Source organism: Scyliorhinus torazame, chromosome 16 (genome assembly GCF_047496885.1).
Source record: "Scyliorhinus torazame isolate Kashiwa2021f chromosome 16, sScyTor2.1, whole genome shotgun sequence".
Lineage (NCBI taxonomy): Eukaryota > Metazoa > Chordata > Chondrichthyes > Carcharhiniformes > Scyliorhinidae > Scyliorhinus > Scyliorhinus torazame.
This window is the reverse complement of record NC_092722.1, coordinates 189,719,542-189,739,173: the sequence shown is the minus strand read 5'-3', so window position 1 is coordinate 189,739,173 and position 19,632 is coordinate 189,719,542. Positions and strand designations below refer to the sequence as shown.

The 19,632-nt window shown below is 47.3% G+C and overlaps 1 protein-coding gene across 3 annotated transcripts in view; it reads right to left on the bottom strand.

Annotated features, from left to right (window-relative positions):
- The window catches only part of LOC140393316 (zinc finger matrin-type protein 4), a 588,935-nt gene that overhangs the window by 69,680 nt on the left and 499,623 nt on the right, over positions 1–19,632 (bottom strand). For all 3 annotated transcript variants that reach the window (XM_072479642.1, XM_072479644.1, XM_072479643.1), the window contains one exon: positions 9,279–9,375. In XM_072479642.1, the coding sequence (XP_072335743.1) occupies positions 9,279–9,375 (97 nt within the window). The remainder of the gene's footprint in view (positions 1–9,278; positions 9,376–19,632) is intronic.

The window sequence follows — 19,632 nt, the reverse complement described above, 5'->3', positions numbered from 1 at the left end:
AGCCTCTATCGCTGGCGGGCAGGGTGCAAGCAATTAAGATGATGGTCCTCCCGAGGTTCTTATTTGTATTTCAATGTCTCCCTATACTAATCACTAAGACCTTTTTTAATAAAATAGACAGGAGCATCACAAGCTTCGTGTGGCCAGGGAAAGTTCCGAGAGTAAGGAGGGGGTTCCTTCAGCGTAGTAGGGGCAGAGGAGGATTGGCACTACCGAACTTGGGCGATTACTATTGGGCCGCCAATGTGGCAATGATACGTAAATGGATGATGGAGGGTGAGGGAGCGGCGTGGAAAAGACTGGAGAGAAAGTCCTGTAAAGGGACGAGTTTAGAGGCGCTGGTGACGGCGCCGCTACCGATCTCACCTAAAAAGTTTACCACGAACCCGGTGGTGGCGGCAACATTGAATTTCTGGGGACAGTGGAGGCGACAGAGAGGGGTGCGGGGAGCCCTGGTGGGGTCCCCAATCAGGAACAACCATAGGTTCGCCCCAGGAAGAATGGATGGAGGATTTCAGAGCTGGTACCAGTTGGGAATTAGGAGGGTGGGAGATTTATTTATAGATGGGACTTTTGCGAGCTTGGGAGCATTGGAGGAAAAGTATAAGTTGCCTCGGGGAAATTTCTTGAGATATATGCAGGTGAGGGTGTTTACTAGACAACAGGTGAGGGAATTTCCGTTGCTCCCGACAGGGGATACAGGACAGGGTGCTTTCAGGGGTGTGGGTCGGAGAGGGCAAGGTGTCAGAGATTTACCGTGAGCTGAGGGAAGAGGGGGAGCAGTCGGTGGGCGAACTAAAAGGAACGTGGGAAGAAGAACTAGGGGAGGAGATAGAGGAGGGTATGTGGGCTGATGCCCTAAGCAGGGTAAATTCCTCTTCCTCATGCGCCAGGCTTAGCCTGATTCAATTTAAGGTGCTACATAGAGCACACATAACGGGAGCAAGATTGAGCAGGTTCTTTGGAGTGGAGGACAAATGTGGGAGGTGTGGCGGGAGCCCGGCAAACCACGCACATATGTTTTGGGCGTGCCCGGCACTGGAAGGGTATTGGAAGGGAGCGACGGGAGTGATTTCGCGGGTGGTGAAGGCCCGGGTCAAACCAGGCTGGGGGTTAGCTCTATTTGGAGTTGCGGAAGAGCCGGGAGTGCAGGAGGCGAAAGAGGCCGACGTTGTGGCCTTTGCGTCCCTAGTAGCCCGGCGCAGGATCCTACTCATGTGGAAGGAGGCGAAACCCCCCGGACTGGAGGCCTGGGTAAATGATATGGCGGGGTTCATTAAACTGGAGCAGATAAAGTTTGCCCTGAGAGGATCGGCCCAAGGGTTCACCAGGCGGTGGCAGCCATTTCTCGACTACCTAGGGGAACGTTAGAGGGAAGACAGATGACCAGCAGCAGCAACCCAGGGGGAAGAGGGGGGGGGGGAGGGGGGGAGGGGGGGGGGGGGTTTAGTTTAGTTTAGCTCAAAGATAAAGAGGTTTTGTTACTTGTGTATTGTTAAAAATTTCTGTATTGTTATTGCGTTTGCTTTGTAAGAGGGGAAAAATTGTTGTTTGGGAAAAATTTTCAATAAAACATATTTTAAAAAAAATTTCTACCATTAAAAAGCTGTGTACATGTTTAAACCCCATGGACAATGATTGGTTTGCTTCCTTATTGTCTCGACCCTGGTTACTTGCCTGCCTGGAACAAAATCCACAACAATCACGAATCATTGATCCAACCACAACAAACCGAGCCAAATGACACCTGGCAATTGATTGGTCAATCAGGCCACGCTGTCAAAGCTGCTGATCTATTGAAAAGGTACAGAGTGTCCAAGAAAAGAACCCTCTGTTCAAGATATTTCCTGCATTGACTACAGGAAAGATATCCAAGAGCAGGAAAAGGTAAACAGGCGGCAGGAGGTCTCGCTGATTTTCAGAGACACTCTCCATCAGCAGCTCCTGATACTTCTTAATGGGAAACTCCAGGCTCAGCTAGGCCTTAGTGCTGGAAGCTTACTATGGGTGAGATTCCCTTCAACAGGCTATATAATCATCCAAACCCCATCATTATATTTCAGTCTGTAATTCACTACCAGGTATCTGTTAATCTATAAACCACCCAAAACCCTCAACTAATTATAAGCCTGCAACTCATTTCTGGGTATCTATCATTCTACATATAAAACCCACGGGTATTTGTTGTTCTATATCGAAATCTCCCTGAACCTTGTGACTGGGTTCTAGCCTGTAACTTACTGTTGGGCATCTGTTATTCTTAATGCCCCCTCCCACCGGACCCCTCGATTAGATTCAAGTTTGTAACTAACACCCGGGTATCTGTTATTCTTTATTCGTACATCTCTAAACCTTGCCCCTCGCACCTGAAACCTATGCTCCCTCGTAATTGACCCCAATACCCTGGGAAAAACTCTCTTATGCTATATATAAACCCCACCCCAAACCCCTCGATTAGATTCCAGTCCATAACTCACTCCCGGGTATCTGTTATTCTATATATAAACCCCATCCCAAACCCCCCGATTAGATTCCAGTCTGTAACTCACTCCCGGGTATCAGTTATTCTATATATAAACCACCCTGAACCCCTCGATTAGATTCCTGTCTGTAACTCACTCCCGGGTATCTGTTATTCTATATATAAACCACCCTGAACCCCTCGATTAGATTCCAGTCTGTAACTCACTCCCGGGTATCGGTTATTCTATATATAAACCACCCTGAACCCCTCGATTAGATTCCAGTCTGTAACACACTCCCGGGTATCTGTTATTATATATATAAACCACCCCGAACTTCTCGATTAGATTCCAGTCTGTAACTCACTCCCGGGTATCTGTTATTCTATATATAAACCACCCAGAACCCCTCGATTAGATTCCAGTCTGTAACTCACTCCCGGGTATCTGTTATTCTATATATAATGCCCATCCCAAACCCCTCGATTAGATTCCAGTCTGTAACTCACTACCGGGTATCTGTTATTCTATATATAAACCACCCAAACCCCTTGATTAGATTCCAGTCTGTAACTCACCCCCGGGTATCTGTTATTCTATATATAAACCACTCAAACCCCTCGATTAGATTCCAGTCTGTAACTCACTCCCGGGTGTCTGTTATTCTATATATAAACCACCCGAACCTCTCGATTAGATTCCAGTCTGTAACTCACTCCCGGGTATCTGTTATTCTATATATAAACCACCCAGAACCCCTCGATTAGATTCCAGTCTGTAACTCACACCCGGGTATCTGTTATTCTATATATAAAGCCCATCCCAAACCCCTCGATTAGATTCCAGTCTGTAACTCACTCCCGGGTATCTGTTATTCTATATATAAACCACCCAGAACCCCTCGATTAGATTCCAGTCTGTAACTCACTCCCGGGTATCTGTTATTCTATATATAAAGCCCATCCCAAACCCCTCGATTAGATTCCAGTCTGGAACTCACTACCGGGTATCTGTTATTCTATATATAAACCACCCAAACCCCTTGATTAGATTCCAGTCTGTAACTCACCCCCGGGTATCTGTTATTCTATATATAAACCACTCAAACCCCTCGATTAGATTCCAGTCTGTAACTCATCCCGTGTATCTGTTATTCTATATATAAACCACCCGAACCTCTCGATTAGATTCCAGTCTGTAACTCACTCCCGGGTATCTGTTATTCTATATATAATCCACCCAAACCCCTCGATTAGATTCCAGTTTGTAACTCATCCCGTGTATCTGTTATTCTATATATAAACCACCCAAACCCCTCGATTAGATTCCAGTCTGTAACTTATCCCGTGTATCTGTTATTCTATATATAAACCACCCGAACCTCTCGATTAGATTCCAGTCTGTAACTCACTCCCGGGTATCTGTTATTCTATATATAATCCACCCAAACCCCTCGATTAGATTCCAGTTTGTAACTCATCCCGTGTATCTGTTATTCTATATATAAACCACCCAAATCCCTCGATTAGATTCCAGTCTGTAACTCACTCCCGGGTATCTGTTATTCTATATATAAACCACCCTGAACGCCTCGATTAGATTCCAGTCTGTAACTCACTCCCGGGCATCTGTTATTCTATATATAAACCACCCAAACCCCTCGATTAGATTCCAGTCTGTAACTCACTCCCGGGTATCTGTTATTCTATATATAAACCACCCAAACCCCTTGATTAAATTCCAGTCTGTAACTCACTCCCGGGTATCTGTTATTCTATGTATAAACCACCCTGAACTCCTCGATTAGATTCCAGTCTGTAACTCACCCCTGGGTATCTGTTATTCTATATATACACCACCCTGAACCCTTCGATTAGATTCCAGTCTGTAACTCACTCCCGGGTATCTGTTATTCTATATATAAAGCGTCCCGAACCCCTCGATTAGATTCCAGTCTGTAACTCACGCCCGGGTATCTGTTATTCTAAATATAAACCACCCCAAAACCATCGATGAGATTCCAGTCTGTAACTCACTCCCGGGTATCTGTTATTCTATATATAAACCACCCCGAACCCCTGGATTAGATTCCAGTCTGTAACCCACTCCCGGGTATCTGTTATTCTAGATAGAAACCACCCACGCCCCTCGAGTAGATTCCAGTCTGTAACTCACACCCAGGTATCTGTTATTCTGTATATAAACCACCCCAAACCCATCGATTAGATTCCAGTCTGTAACTCACTCCCGGGTATCTGTTATTCTATATATAAACTACCCAAACCCTTTGATTAGATTCCAGCCTGTAACTCACTCCCGGGTAACTGTTATTTTATATATAAACCACCCCAAACCCCTCGATTAGATTCCAGTCTGTTACTCACTCCTGGGTATCTGTTATTCTATATATAAACCACCCCAAAACTCTCGATTAGATTCCAATCTGTAACTCACTCCCGGGTATCTGTTATTCTATATATAAACCACCCAAACCCCTCGATTAGATTCCAGTCTGTAACTCACTCCCGGGTATCTGTTATTCTATATATAAAGCACCCAACCCCCTCGATTAGATTCCAGTCTGTAACTCACTCCCGGGTATCTGTTATTCTATATATAAACCACCCAAACCCCTCGATTAGATTCCAGTCTGTAACTCACTGCCGGGTATCTGTTATTCTGTATATAAACCACCCAAATCCCTCGATTAGATTCCAGTGTGTAACTCACTCCCGGGTATCTATTATTCTATATATAAACCATCCAAACGCCTCGATTAGATTCCTGTCTGCAACTCACTCCCGGGTATCTGTTATTCTATATATAAACCACCCAAACCCCTCGATTAGATTCCAGTCTGTAACTCACTGCCGGGTATCTGTTATTCTATCTATAAACCACCCCGAACCCCTCGATTAGATTCCAGTGTGTAACTCACTCCCGGGTCTCTGTTATTCTATATATAAGCCACCCTAACACCTTGATTAGATTCCAGTCTGTAACTCACTCCCGGATATCTGTCATCCTGTATATAAACCACCCCAACCGCTCGATTAGATTCCAGTCTGTAACTCACTCTCGGGTATCTGTTATTATATATATAAACGACCCAAACCCCTGATTAGATTCCAGTCTGTAACTCACTCCCGGGTATCTGTTATTCTATATATAAACGACTCAACCGCCTCGATTAGATTCCAGTCTGTAACTCACTCCCGGGTATCTGTCATCCTATATATAAACCACCCCGAAGCTCTCGATTAGATTCCAGTCTGTAACTCACTCTCGGGTATCTGTTATTCTATATATAAACCACCCCAAACCCCTGGATTAGATTCCAGTCTGTAACCCACTCCCGGGTATCTGTTATTCTAGATAGAAACCACCCACGCCCCTCGAGTAGATTCCAGTCTGTAACTCACTCCCAGGTATCTGTTATTCTGTATATAAACCACCCCGAGCCATCGATTAGATTCCAGTCTGTAATTCACTCCCGGGTATCTGTTATTCTATATATAAACCACCCCAGACCACTCGATTAGATTCCAGTCTGTAACTCATTCCCGGGTATCTGTTATTCAAATATAAACCACCCAAACCGCACGATTAGATTACAGTGTGTAACTCACTCCCGGGTATCTGTTATTCTATATATAAACTACCCAACCCCTTTGATTAGATTCCAGCCTGTAACTCACTCCCGGGTAACTGTTATTTTATATATAAACCACCCCAAACCCCTCGATTAGATTCCAGTCTGTAACTCACTCCTGGGTATCTGTTATTCTATATATAAACCACCCCAAAACTCTCGATTAGATTCCAATCTGTAACTCACTGCCGGGTATCTGTTATTCTATATATAATCCACCCAAACCCCTCGATTAGATTCCAGTCTGTAACTCATTCCCGGGTATCTGTTATTCTATATATAAAGCACCCAACCCCCTCGATTAGATTCCAGTCTGTAACTCACTCCCGGGTATCTGTTATTCTATATATAAACCACCCCGAACCCCTCGATTAGATTCCAGTGTGTAACTCACTCCCGGGTATCTGTTATTCTATATATAAACCACCCTAACACCTTGATTAGATTCCAGTCTGTAACTCACTCCCGGATATCTGTTATTCTATATATAAACCACCCCAACCGCTCGATTAGACGGGTATCTGTTATTATATATATAAACGACCCAAACCCCTGATTAGATTCCAGTCTGTAACTCACTCCCGGGTATCTGTTATTCTATATATAAACCACTCAACCGCCTCGATTAGATTCCAGTCTGTCACTCACTCCCGGGTATCTGTCATCCTATATATAAACCACCCCGAAGCTCTCGATTAGATTCCAGTCTGTAACTCACTCCCGGGTATCTGTTATTCTATATGTAAACCACCCAACCGCCTCGATTAGATTCCAGTCTGTAACTCACTCCCGGGTATCTGTTATTCTGTATATAAACCACCCAAACCCCTCAATTAGATTCCAGTGTGTAACTCACTCCCGGGTATCTGTTATTCTATATATAAACCATCCAACCGCCTCGATTAGATTCCAGTCTGCAACTCACTCCCGGGTATCTGTTATTCTATATATAAACCACCCCGAACCCCTCGATTAGATTCCAGTCTGTAACTCACTCCCGGGTATCTGTTATTCTATATATAAACCACCCAAACCCCTCGATTAGATTCCAGTCTGTAACTCACTGCCGGGTATCTGTTATTCTATATATAAACCACCCCGAACCCCTCGATTAGATTCCAGTGTGTAACTCACTCCCGGCTATCTGTTATTCTATATATAAGCCACCCTAACACCTTGATTAGATTCCAGTCTGTAACTCACTCCCGGATATCTGTTATTCTGTATATAAACCACCCCAACCGCTCGATTAGATTCCAGTCTGTAACTCACTCTCGGGTATCTGTTATTATATATATAAATGACCCAAACCCCTGATTAGATTCCAGTCTGTAACTCACTCCCGGGTATCTGTTATTCTCTATATAAACCACTCAACCGCCTCGATTAGATTCCAGTCTGTAACTCACTCCCGGGTTCCTGTTATTCTATATATAAACCACCCCGAAGCTCTCGATTAGATTCCAGTCTGTAACTCACGCCTGGGTATCTGTTATTCTATGTATAAATCACCCAAACCCCTCGATGAGATTCCAGTCTGTAACTCACTCCCGGGTATCTGTTATTCTATATATAAACCACCCAACCCCCTCGATTAGATTCCAGTCTGTAACTCACTCCTGGGTATCTGTTATTCTATATATAAACCACCCCAAACCCCTCGATTAGATTCCAGTCTGTAACTCACTCTCGGGTATCTGTTATTCTATATATAAACCACCCCGAACCCCTCGATTAGATTCCAGTCTGTAACTCACTCCCAGGTATCTGTTAGTCTATATATAAACCACCCCGAACCCCTCGATTAGATTCCAGTCTGTAACTCACTCCCGGGTATCTGTTATTCTATATATAAACCACCCAAACCCCTCAATTAGATTCCAGTCTGTAACACACTCCCGGGTATCTGTTACTCTATATATAAACCACCCCGAACCCCTCAATTAGATTCCAGGCTGTAACTCACTCCCGGGTATCTGTTATTCTATATATAAACCACCCAAACCCCTCAATTAGATTCCAGTCTGTAACACACTCCCGGGTATCTGTTACTCTATATATAAACCACCCGAACCCCTCAATTAGATTCCAGTCTGTAACACACTCCCGGGTATCTGTTACTCTATATTTAAACCACCCCGAACCCCTCGATTAGATTCCAGTCTGTAACGCACTCCAAGGTATCTGTTATTCTATATATAAACCACCCGAAACCCTCAATTAGATTCCAGTCTGTAACTCACTCCCGGGTATCTGTTATTCTATATATAAACCACCCTGAACCCCTCGATTGGATTCCAGTCGGTAACTCACTCCCGGGTATCTGTTATTCTATATATAAACCACCCAAACCCCTCAATTAGATTCCAGTCTGTAACACACTCCCGGGTATCTGTTACTCTATATATAAACCACCCACACCCCTCGATTGGATTCCAGTCGGTAACTCACTCCCGGGTATCTGTTATTCTATATATAAACCACCCAAACCCCTCGATTAGATTCCAGTCTGTAACACACTCCCGGGTATCTGTTACTCTATATATAAACCACCCCGAACCCCTCGATTGGATTCCAGTCGGTAACTCACTCCCGGGTATCTGTTATTCTATATATAAACCACCCAAACCCCTCAATTAGATTCCAGTCTGTAACACACTCCCGGGTATCTGTTACTCTATATATAAACCACCCCGAACCCCTCGATTGGATTCCAGTCGGTAACTCACTCCCGGGTATCTGTTATTCTATATATAAACCACCCTGACTCCCTCGATTAGATTCCAGTCTGGAACTCACTCCCGGATATCTGTTACTCTATATATAAACCACCCTGAACCCCTCGATTAGATTCCAGTCTGTAACTCACTCCCGGGTATCTGTTATTCTATATATAAACCACCCTGACTCCCTCGATTAGATTCCAGTCTGTAACTCACTCCCGAGTATCTGTTATTCTATATATAAACCACCCAAACCCCTCGATTAGATTCCAGTCTGTAACTCACTCCCGGGTATCTGTTATTCTATATATAAACCACCCCGAACCCCTCGATTAGATTCCTGTCTGTAACTCACTCCCGGCTATCTGTTGTTTTCAATGATTAGCAACGCAGGCGCGGTTCCCTATCTCATTGAGAAGTTGTTTAAAAACCTTTTCTTACTTGCTCTGGTGCTTGGAGCCGTGTAGGTGAGCATGAAACTGTTCCACCGAGTTGAGGATCACATTACAGATGTTACAGGTGTAGCTACTTTTCAAAGCTGCAGGAGAAGAGAGAAAAGGAGAAGTGTTGAGCCTGTCACCTTGCCGAGTTCCGTTTGTGGCCGAGTTCAGTAATCTCCCCTCCCTTTCCACCTCTCTCACAGCCCCTTTAAAATTGGCATCAGCGTGTGGCTCAGGGTAGCATTCCCCCACTTGTGAACCAGAGGATAAGAGATTCAAACCCCACTCCAGACAGTCCCACTAAGCCAAGACTGGGAGCAGGATTCTCTGATCCTGAGGCTAAGTGTTGATGCCATTGGAAACGCCGCCGCGTTTCTCGACGGCGTCAACACGGCCCCAGGATCAGCAATTCTGGCCCCTACAAGGGAGACACCGCACATGCGCAGTCCCACTGGCGCGAACCCGCGCATGCGCAGTCCCACATGCGCGAACCCGCACATGCGCAGTCCCACCAGCGCGAACCCGCGCATGCGCAGTCCCACCGGCGCGAACTCGCGAATGCGCAGTCCCACCGGCGTGAACCCGCACATGCGCAGTCCCACCGGCGCGAACCCGCGCATGCGCAGTCCCACCGGCGCGAACTCGCGCATGCGCAGTCCCACCGGCGCGAACCCGCGCATGCGCAGTCCCACCGGCGCGAACCCGCACATGCGCAGTCCCACCGGCGCGAACCCGCACATGCGCAGTCCCACCGGCGCGAACCCGCGCATGCGCGGTGTCTCCCTTGCCCGCGCCGGCCCCGACGCAACATGGCGCAGGAGTACAGGGGCCGGCGCGGAAGACAGGAGGCCGGGAGACAGAGGGGCCAGTCCGCCGATTGGTGGGCCCCGATCGCGGGCCAGGCAACATCGGAGGACCCCCCCGGGGTTGGTCCCCCCCCTCCACCACCCCCCCACCCCACACGCCGCCACCCGACCCTTCAACGAGGGTCAAACGTGCCTCAACGCAAGCTCGGCAGGTGGGCTCTGAAAACTCACGCCAGGGTTGGAAATACTTTGTACCAGAAATATTCAAATGACCTGACGTTGTCACTGCTTTCTAACTCTTACTGCAGGGGTTGGTGGTGAATTTATTGGTTTCTGTAAATCCAACCCAAGGCTCCTCAGATAGGATGTGACTTTAACTGAGCCATTCAACATCCACCCAGAGCAAGGATTAAAATTCAAAAAACAATTAAGTTACGTTGAATGTTTCGAGAGCCATGGTTAGACCACAATGTGGATTGTTCTGGTCTTCGTATTAGAAAAAGGATGTGGAGATACTGGAGAAACAATTTACAAGAATAAACCTTAAGACCATAAGACATAGGAGCAGAATTAGGCCACTCGGCCCATCGAGTGTGCTCCGCTATTCAATCATGGCTGATATTTTCTCATCCCTGTCACCAGTATATCATATACACACACTGATGGACACACAGCAAGACCAATCAACACACACAACACCGCAGCCAATCACCAGTTAGAGCACACTCAGTATAAAGACAGAGGGCATTAGTTTTCCCGCTCATTCGGGATGCAGCCTCTCAGAAGGACAGAGCTTACAGCTTACAGCACAGATCTTCACCATGTTCTGAGTGCATAGACTGGTTAGGACAGGCATAGGTCTTTAGTTTAATCTAACATCGTGTTAACCCACAGTGAAAGTATGTTCAACAGTTTCTAACTTAATAAAATAGTGTTGTACTATTACAAGTGTTGGTGGCCTGTATGTGTTCCACGGATCCAGAGCACCCAACACACATGGTACCAGTAGTTGAGGGATGTTAGAACTTCTTAGACCTACCTGCAAGTGATCTGCCTTCCACCAGCATACAGTCATCCTGCAAAATGGACAGCGTCCGCCCGCCGCCGCCGCTCCGCATCACCGGTAACCTCGGGGCCAACTGGAAGATATTCAAACAACGCTTCCAGCTCTACCTGGAAGCCACAGACAGGGAAGCTGCCTCAGACACCAGGAAGATCGCTCTCTTCCTATCCACGGCCGGGGAACATGCCATCCACATTTTCAATTCTCTCACCTTTGCTGATGGTGAAGACAAATCAAAATTCAAGACGGTCCTCCTCAAGTTTGACAGTCACTGCGACATCGAGGTGAATGAAAGTTTTGAGCGCTATGTATTCCAACAGCGGAAATCAGTCCGGCGCGGGCCTAGCCCCTCAAGGTTAGGGCTCGGCCGCTCAAGATGCGGAGGATTCCTCACCTTTGGGGCGGCGCGATGCCGGACTGATTTGCGCCGTTTTTGACATCGGGCCGATTGCGGAGAATTCCGCCCAAGGTCTCCCATGATTAAAATCAGCGAGGCTCCAAAGGCCAGCATTGGAGGGACGCAGAGATCTCGGAGGGTTGACGAGCCGAGTTATGTACTCAAGGTTCCGGAGTGGCCCTTGAGCATAGCCTTCTGACTTAATAGCAATATAGTGCAGTAATATAGTGCAGTCTATGGCTAGAACGGGCTGGTGGCGGTTTTGCTGTATCTGTGAATATAGCAGACATTTAAATCGAGCTGCAAGTTCAAAAGTCCAGGTGATCGAAAAGGATACAATCACTGACTGACAGGCACATTATTATTTAACAGAAACAAAACATCCTTCATTTTCATTACAACACCATTGAAGCAGGAAATCTTAACCGAGGCATTGATAGCCGGAGATAAAATGGTGTAACATATTCTACCTGTACTTTGTGCGACCCTTAAACCTTAATGTTTGCAAAAGACACTGAGTGTGCTGCAAAGGGTCAGGCACCGGACACACAGCACGACATTACTGAATGAAGTATGACAAAAGACAAACTCACATGGGACCAGAGATTGGATCATTCAGTTAGGACGATGCTGAAGTCTGATCTCATCTTGGAGAATCATAGAATGTTTTAACAAAGAAGGAGATTATTTGGCCCATCAGGCCTGTCACAGAGCTGTCCAATGGGTGCACTCCCCTCCATCCGTGACATAAATTCTCTTCCTATCTCGTATTCAGAGTCCACGGGCGGGATTCTCCACTCCCGCGCCGTCGTGAACGCCGTCGAGGTTCACGACGGCGCGAAACGGCCCCGATCCCGACCGATTCAACCCCGACAATGGGCTAGGATCGGGGCCGCGTCATCTACACGCGCCAGGCCTTGTCGCCCGCGTAAAGGGGGCGTCGCATAGATGACGCAGCCGGCGCCGCATAACTGGCGTCACCCGCGCATGCACTGAGTGCTGAATTTGGTGCATTTGAGTGCTATAGTGAGAGTTTGGTGACCGAGGGAGTATAAGGCTTCATTTTTATCTAAAGTTTAGTCTTTCTTTTATTTAGTTAATTAACTTAAAAGTTGCTGTTTGATTTAGAAGAAGGTGAATTTTCAATCAGCTTTAAACAGGCTTCTACTTCTAGGCACTTGCAGCTGGAGCTTGTTAATTAGTTAATTGGATTAGGCCAGTTTTTCAGAGGCTAGATTCACAGTATAAAAGTGATCCCCGACAGTGCAGACTTTGTTTGCACTGAGTGCTGAATTTGGTGCATTTGAGTGCTATAGTGAGAGTTTGGTGACCGAGGGAGTATAAGGCTTCATTTTTATCTAAAGTTTAGTCTTTCTTTTATTTAGTTAATTAACTTAAAAGTTGCTGTTTGATTTAGAAGAAGGTGAATTTTCAATCAGCTTTAAACAGGCTTCTACTTCTAGGCACTTGCAGCTGGAGCTTGTTAATTAGTTAATTGGATTAGGCCAGTTTTTCAGAGGCTAGATTCACAGTATAAAAGTGATCCCCTACAGTGCAGACTTTGTTTGCACTGAGTGCTGAATTTGGTGCATTTGAGTGCTATAGTGAGAGTTTGGTGACCGAGGGAGTATAAGGCTTCATTTTTATCTAAAGTTTAGTCTTTCTTTTATTTAGTTAATTAACTTAAAAGTTGCTGTTTGGTTTAGAAGAAGGTGAATTTTCAATCAGCTTTAAACAGGCTTCTACTTCTAGGCACTTGCAGCTGGAGCTTGTTAATTAGTTAATTGGATTAGGCCAGTTTTTCAGAGGCTAGATTCACAGTATAAAAGTGATCCCCTACAGTGCAGACTTTGTTTGCACTGAGTGCTGAATTTGGTGCATTTGAGTGCTATAGTGAGAGTTTGGTGACTGAGGGAGTGCTGAATTTGGTGCATTTGAGTGCTATAGTGAGAGTTTGGTGACTGAGGGAGTGCTGAATTTGGTGCATTTGAGTGCTATAGTGAGAGTTTGGTGACCGAGGGAGTTAGGTGAGGAGGGAGTAAGGTGCTCCTTTCATTTTGTTTCCGACGTTTCCGCAAAGAGTGCGAAGAGAGCCAGGAGTTTACAAGAAGTGTAGCAGAGTTGGAGGGCGGAGATCTAGTTAGTCCACACAGCAGCTATATTCTGTAAGGTAAGAGGGGATGGAGGCTAGGCCAGTTACATGCTCCTCCTGTAGGATGTGGGTGGTGAGGGATACCACCGGTGTCCCCACTGACTATACCTGCGGGAAGTGCACCCAACTTCAGCTCCTCAAAGACCGTGTTAGGGAACTGGAGCTGAAGCTGGATGAACTTCGGATCATCCGGGAGGCAGAGGGGGTGATTGAGAAGAGTTACAGGGAGGTAACCACACCCAAGGTACAGGACAAGAATAGCTGGGTTACAGTCAGGGGGAAAAAAACAAACAGGCAGACAGTGCAGGGATCCCTCGTGGCCGTTCCCCTTCAAAACAAGTATACCGTTTTGGATGCTGTTGGGGGGGATGACCTACCGGGGGAAGGCCCTAGCGGCCAGGTCTCTGGCACTGAGTCTGGCTCTGGGGCTCAGAAGGGAAGGGGGGAGAATAGAAAAGCAATAGTTGTAGGAGATTCAATGGTTAGGGGAATAGATAGGAGATTCTGTGGTCGCGAGCGAGACTCCCGGAAGGTATGTTGCCTCCCGGGTGCCAGGGCCAGGGATGTCTCGGATCGTGTCTTCAGGATCCTTAAGGGGGAGGGGGAGCAGCCAGAAGTCGTGGTGCACATTGGTACCAACGACATAGGTAGGAAAAGGGGTGTGGAGGTAATAAACAAGTTTAGGGAGTTAGGCTGGAAGTTGAAAGCCAGGACAGACAGAGTTGTCATCTCTGGTTTGTTGCCGGTGCCACGTGATAGCGAGGCTAGGAATAGGGAGAGAGTGCAGTTGAACACGTGGCTGCAGGAATGGTGTAGGAGGGAGGGCTTCAGGTATTTGGATAATTGGAGCGCATTCTGGGGAAGGTGGGACCTGTACAAGCAGGACGGGTTGCATCTGAACCAGAGGGGCACCAATATCCTGGGAGGGAGGTTTGCTAGTACTCTTCGGGAGGGTTTAAACTAATTTGGCTGGGGAATGGGAACCGGATTTGTAGTCCAGCAACTAAGGTAGCCGATATTCAGGACGCCAAAGCGTGTAATGAGGCAGTGGGGAAGGGAACACTGACAAAGGAGAGTATTTGCAGGCATGGAGATGGGTTGAAGTGTGTATACTTCAACGCAAGAAGCATCAGGAATAAGGTGGGTGAACTTAAGGCATGGATCGGTACTTGGGACTACGATGTGGTGGCCATCACGGAAACTTGGATAGAAGAGGGGCAGAAATGGTTGTTGGAGGTCCCTGGGTATAGATGTTTCAATAAGATTAGGGAGGGTGGTAAAAGAGGTGGGGGGGTAGCATTATTAATTAGAGATAGTATAACAGCTGCAGAAAGGCAGTTCGAGGAGTATCACCCTATTGAGGTAGTATGGGTTGAAGTCAGAAATAGGAAAGGAGCAGTCACCTTGTTAGGAGTTTTCTATAGGCCCCCCAATAGTAGCAGAGATGTGGAGGAACAGATTGGGAAACAGATTTTGGAAAGGTGCAGAAGTCATAGGGTAGTAGTCATGGGCGACTTTAACTTCCCAAATATTGAGTGGAAACTCTTTAGATCAAATAGTTTGGATGGGGTGGTGTTTGTGCAGTGTGTCCAGGAAGCTTTTCTAACACAGTATGTAGATTGTCCAACCAGAGGAGGGGCAATATTAGATTTAGTACTGGGTAATGAACCAGGGCAAGTGATAGATTTGTTAGTGGGGGAGCATTTTGGAGATAGTGACCACAATTCTGTGACTTTCACTTTAGTAATGGAGAGGGATAGGTACGTGCAACAGGGCAAGGTTTACAATTGGGGGAAGGGTAAATACGATGTTGTCAGACAAGAATTGAAGTGCATAAGTTGGGAACATAGGCTGGCAGGGAAGGACACAAGTGAAATGTGGAACTTGTTCAAGGAACAGGTGCTACGTGTCCTTGATATGTATGTCCCTGTCAGGCAGGGAAGAGATGGTCGAGTGAGGGAACCATGGTTGACAAGAGAGGTTGAATGTCTTGTTAAGAGGAAAAAGGAGACTTATGTAAGGCTGAGGAAACAAGGTTCAGACAGGGCATTGGAGGGATACAAGATAGCCAGGAGGGAACTGAAGAAAGGGATTAGGAGAGCTAAGAGAGGGCATGAACAATCTTTGGCGGGTAGGATCAAGGAAAACCCCAAGGCCTTTTACACATATGTGAGAAATATGAGAATGACTAGAGCGAGGGTAGGTCCGATCAAGGACAGTAGCGGGAGATTGTGTATTGAGTCTGAAGAGATAGGAGAGGTCTTGAATGAGTACTTTTCTTCTGTATTTACAAATGAGAGGGGCCATATTGTTGGAGAGGACAGTGTGAAACAGATTGGTAAGCTCGAGGAAATACTTGTTAGGAAGGAAGATGTGTTGGGCATTTTGAAAAACTTGAGGATAGACAAGAGCCCCGGGCCTGACGGGATATATCCAAGGATTCTATGGGAAGCAAGAGATGAAATTGCAGAGCCGTTGGCAATTATCTTTTCGTCCTCACTGCCAACAGGGGTGGTACCAGGGGATTGGAGAGTGGCGAATGTCGTGCCCCTGTTCAAAAAAGGAACTAGGGATAACCCTGGGAATTACAGGCCAGTTAGTCTTACTTCGGTGGTAGGCAAAGTAATGGAAAGGGTACTGAAGGATAGGATTTCTGAGCATCTGGAAAGACACTGCTTGATTAGGGATAGTCAGCACGGATTTGTGAGGGGTAGGTCTTGCCTTACAAATCTTATTGAATTCTTTGAGGAGGTGACCAAGCATGTGGATGAAGGTAAAGCAGTGGATGTAGTGTACATGGATTTTAGTAAGGCATTTGATAAAGTTCCCCATGGTAGGCTTCTGCACAAAGTAAGGAGGCATGGGATAGTGGGAAATTTGGCCAGTTGGATAACGAACTGGCTAACCGATAGAAGTCAGAGAGTGGTGGTGGATGGCAAATATTCAGCCTGGATCCCAGTTACCAGTGGTGTACCGCAGGGATCAGTTCTGGGTCCTCTGCTGTTTGTGATTTTCATTAATGACTTGGATGAGGGAGTTGAAGGGTGGGTCAGTAAATTTGCAGACGATACGAAGATTGGTGGAGTTGTGGATAGTAAGGAGGGCTGTTGTCGGCTGCAAAGAGACATAGATAGGATGCAGAGCTGGGCTGAGAAGTGGCAGATGGAGTTTAACCCTGAAAAGTGTGAGGTTGTCCATTTTGGAAGGACAAATATGAATGCGGAATACAGGGTTAACGGTAGAGTTCTTGGCATTGTGGAGGAGCAGAGAGACCTTGGGGTCTATGTTCATACATCTTTGAAAGTTGCCACTCAAGTGGATAGAGCTGTGAAGAAGGCCTATGGTGTGCTCGCGTTCATTAACAGAGGGATTGAATTTAAGAGCCGTGAGGTGATGATGCAGCTGTACAAAACTTTGGTAAGGCCACATTTGGAGTACTGTGTACAGTTCTGGTCACCTCATTTTAGGAAGGATGTGGAAGCTCTGGAAAAGGTGCAAAGAAGATTTACCAGGATGTTGCCTGGAATGGAGAGTAGGTCTTACGAGGAAAGGTTGAGGGTGCTAGGCCTTTTCTCATTAGAGCGGAGAAGGATGAGGGGCGACTTGATAGAGGTTTATAAGATGATCAGGGGAATAGATAGAGTAGACAGTCAGAGACTTTTTCCCCAGGTGGAACACACCATTACAAGGGGACATAAATTTAAGGTGAAAGGTGGAAGATATAGGAGGGATATCAGAGGTAGGTTCTTTACCCAGAGAGTAGTGGGGGCATGGAATGCACTGCCTGTGGAAGTAGTTGAGTCGGAAACATTAGGGACCTTCAAGCAGCTGTTGGATAGGTACATGGATTACGGGAAAATGATATAGTGTAGATTTATTTGTTCTTAAGGGCAGCACGGTAGCATTGTGGATAGCACAATTGCTTCACAGATCCATGGTCCCAGGTTCGATTCCGGCTTGGGTCATTGTCTGTGCGGAGTCTGCACGTCCTCCCCGTGTCTGCGTGGGTTTCCTCCGGGTGCTCCGGTTTCCTCCCACAGTCCAAAGATGTGCGGGTTAGGTGAATTGGCCAATGATAAATTGCCCTTAATGTCCAAATTGCCCTTGGTGTTGGGTGGAGGTGTTGAGTTTGGGTAGGGTGCTCTTTCCAAGAGCTGGTGCAGACCCGGGGGGCCGAGTGGCCTCCTTCTGCACTGTAAATTCAATGATAATCTATGATTAATCTAGGACAAAGGTTCGGCACAACATCGTGGGCCGAAGGGCCTGTTCTGTGCTGTATTTTCTATGTTCTATGTTCTATGTTGCCGTCCTCTCCGAGTCCGCCCCGCATGAAGATGGTGGACGGATCTTGAGGGGCCGTGGAAGGAAGGAGGTCCTCCTTCAGAGAGGACGGCCTGACGATCGGTGGGCACCGATCACAGGCCATCCCACATTTGAGGTACCCCCCCGGTGCAGGATCCCCCCTCCCCCCCCCGCAGGCCGCTACCCCAGCGTTCCCGCGCTGTTCCCGACGGCAGCGACCAGGTGTGGACGGCGCCGGGGGGGAACCCGCCGTTTTGGCCTGGCCGCTCGGCTCATCCGGGCCTGAGAATAGCGGGGGTGCCGGAGAATCGCTATTTTGGGTGTCTCCGGCGATTCTCCGGCCTGTGGCCCGCGGAACTTGACGGGGCCGTTCCCGACGCTTGGGAGAATCGCGGGAGGGCGTCGGACCGGCGTCGGGGGAAATTTTGGCAGCCCAGGCGATTCTCCCAACCGGCGTGGGAGTGGAGAATCTCGCCCATAGAGTCACACAGCACGGAACAGGCCTTTTGGTCCATCAAGTAAATGAAATGTAAATCGCTTATTGTCACAAGTAGGCTTCAAATGAAGTTACTGTGAAAAGCCCCTAGTTGCCACATTCCGGCGCCTGTTCGGGGAGGCTGGTACGGGGATTGAACCGTGCTGCTGGCCTGCCTTGGTCTGCTTTCAAAGCCAGCCTCACCACCTCACCATTTTAATCCCATTTCCCAGCATTTGGCCCATTGCCTTGCCTGCCCTGGGATCGCAAGCGCACATCAAAACACTTCGAAATGTGATGAGGGTCTCCGCCTCCGCCACCCTTTCAGACAGCAAGTTCCAGACTCCCCCCCCCCCCCACCCTCTGGGTGAAAACGCTTTTTCCTCACATCCCCTCTAACATCCCCCCCTTCCTCTCGCTCCCACCCTTTCTCTCGCTACCCCCCCCCCCCCCTCCCTCACTCTTCATAGCAGAATGGTTAGCACTGTTGCTTCACAGCGCCAGGGACCCGGGTTCGATTCCTGGCTTGGGTCACTGTCTTTCCCAACATAACCTCCCTGGTCTTAAACTCTGTGCCTTGGCTAATAAAGAGAATCATTCCATATACCTTCTTAACCACTGTATCCACCTGCTCTGCTACCTTAAGGGACGGGTGTACATGCACACCAAGGTCCCTCTGGTCCTGCCGTTTATCGTGTATTCTCTTGGCTTGTTTGTCCTGCCCAAATGCATCACCTCACACTTATCAGGATTGAATTCCATTTGCCACTGATCAGACCATCTGACCAGCCCGTCTATATCCTCCTGTAATCGAAGGCCATCCTCCTCACTATTTACCACCCCACCAATTTCCGTATCATCCGCAAACGTACTGACCAACCCTTCTACATTCATGTCTAATTTATATAAACCACAAACAGCAAGGCCCCTAAGCTCGGGAATTCCCTCCCTACAGATTTCAACCTCCCTTTCCTACTTTAGGACACTCCTTGAAGAAGTTTTTGGTTATCTGACCTAATAGGCGGGATTCTCCTTTCCGGGGACTAAATCCCCACGCTGGCGGGAAAACCGGCATCAACCACTCCGGCGTCAACAGCCTTCTCTGCACTTCCGGGGGCTAGGTGGACGCCGGAGAGATTGGCGCTGTGCCAGCCGACAGC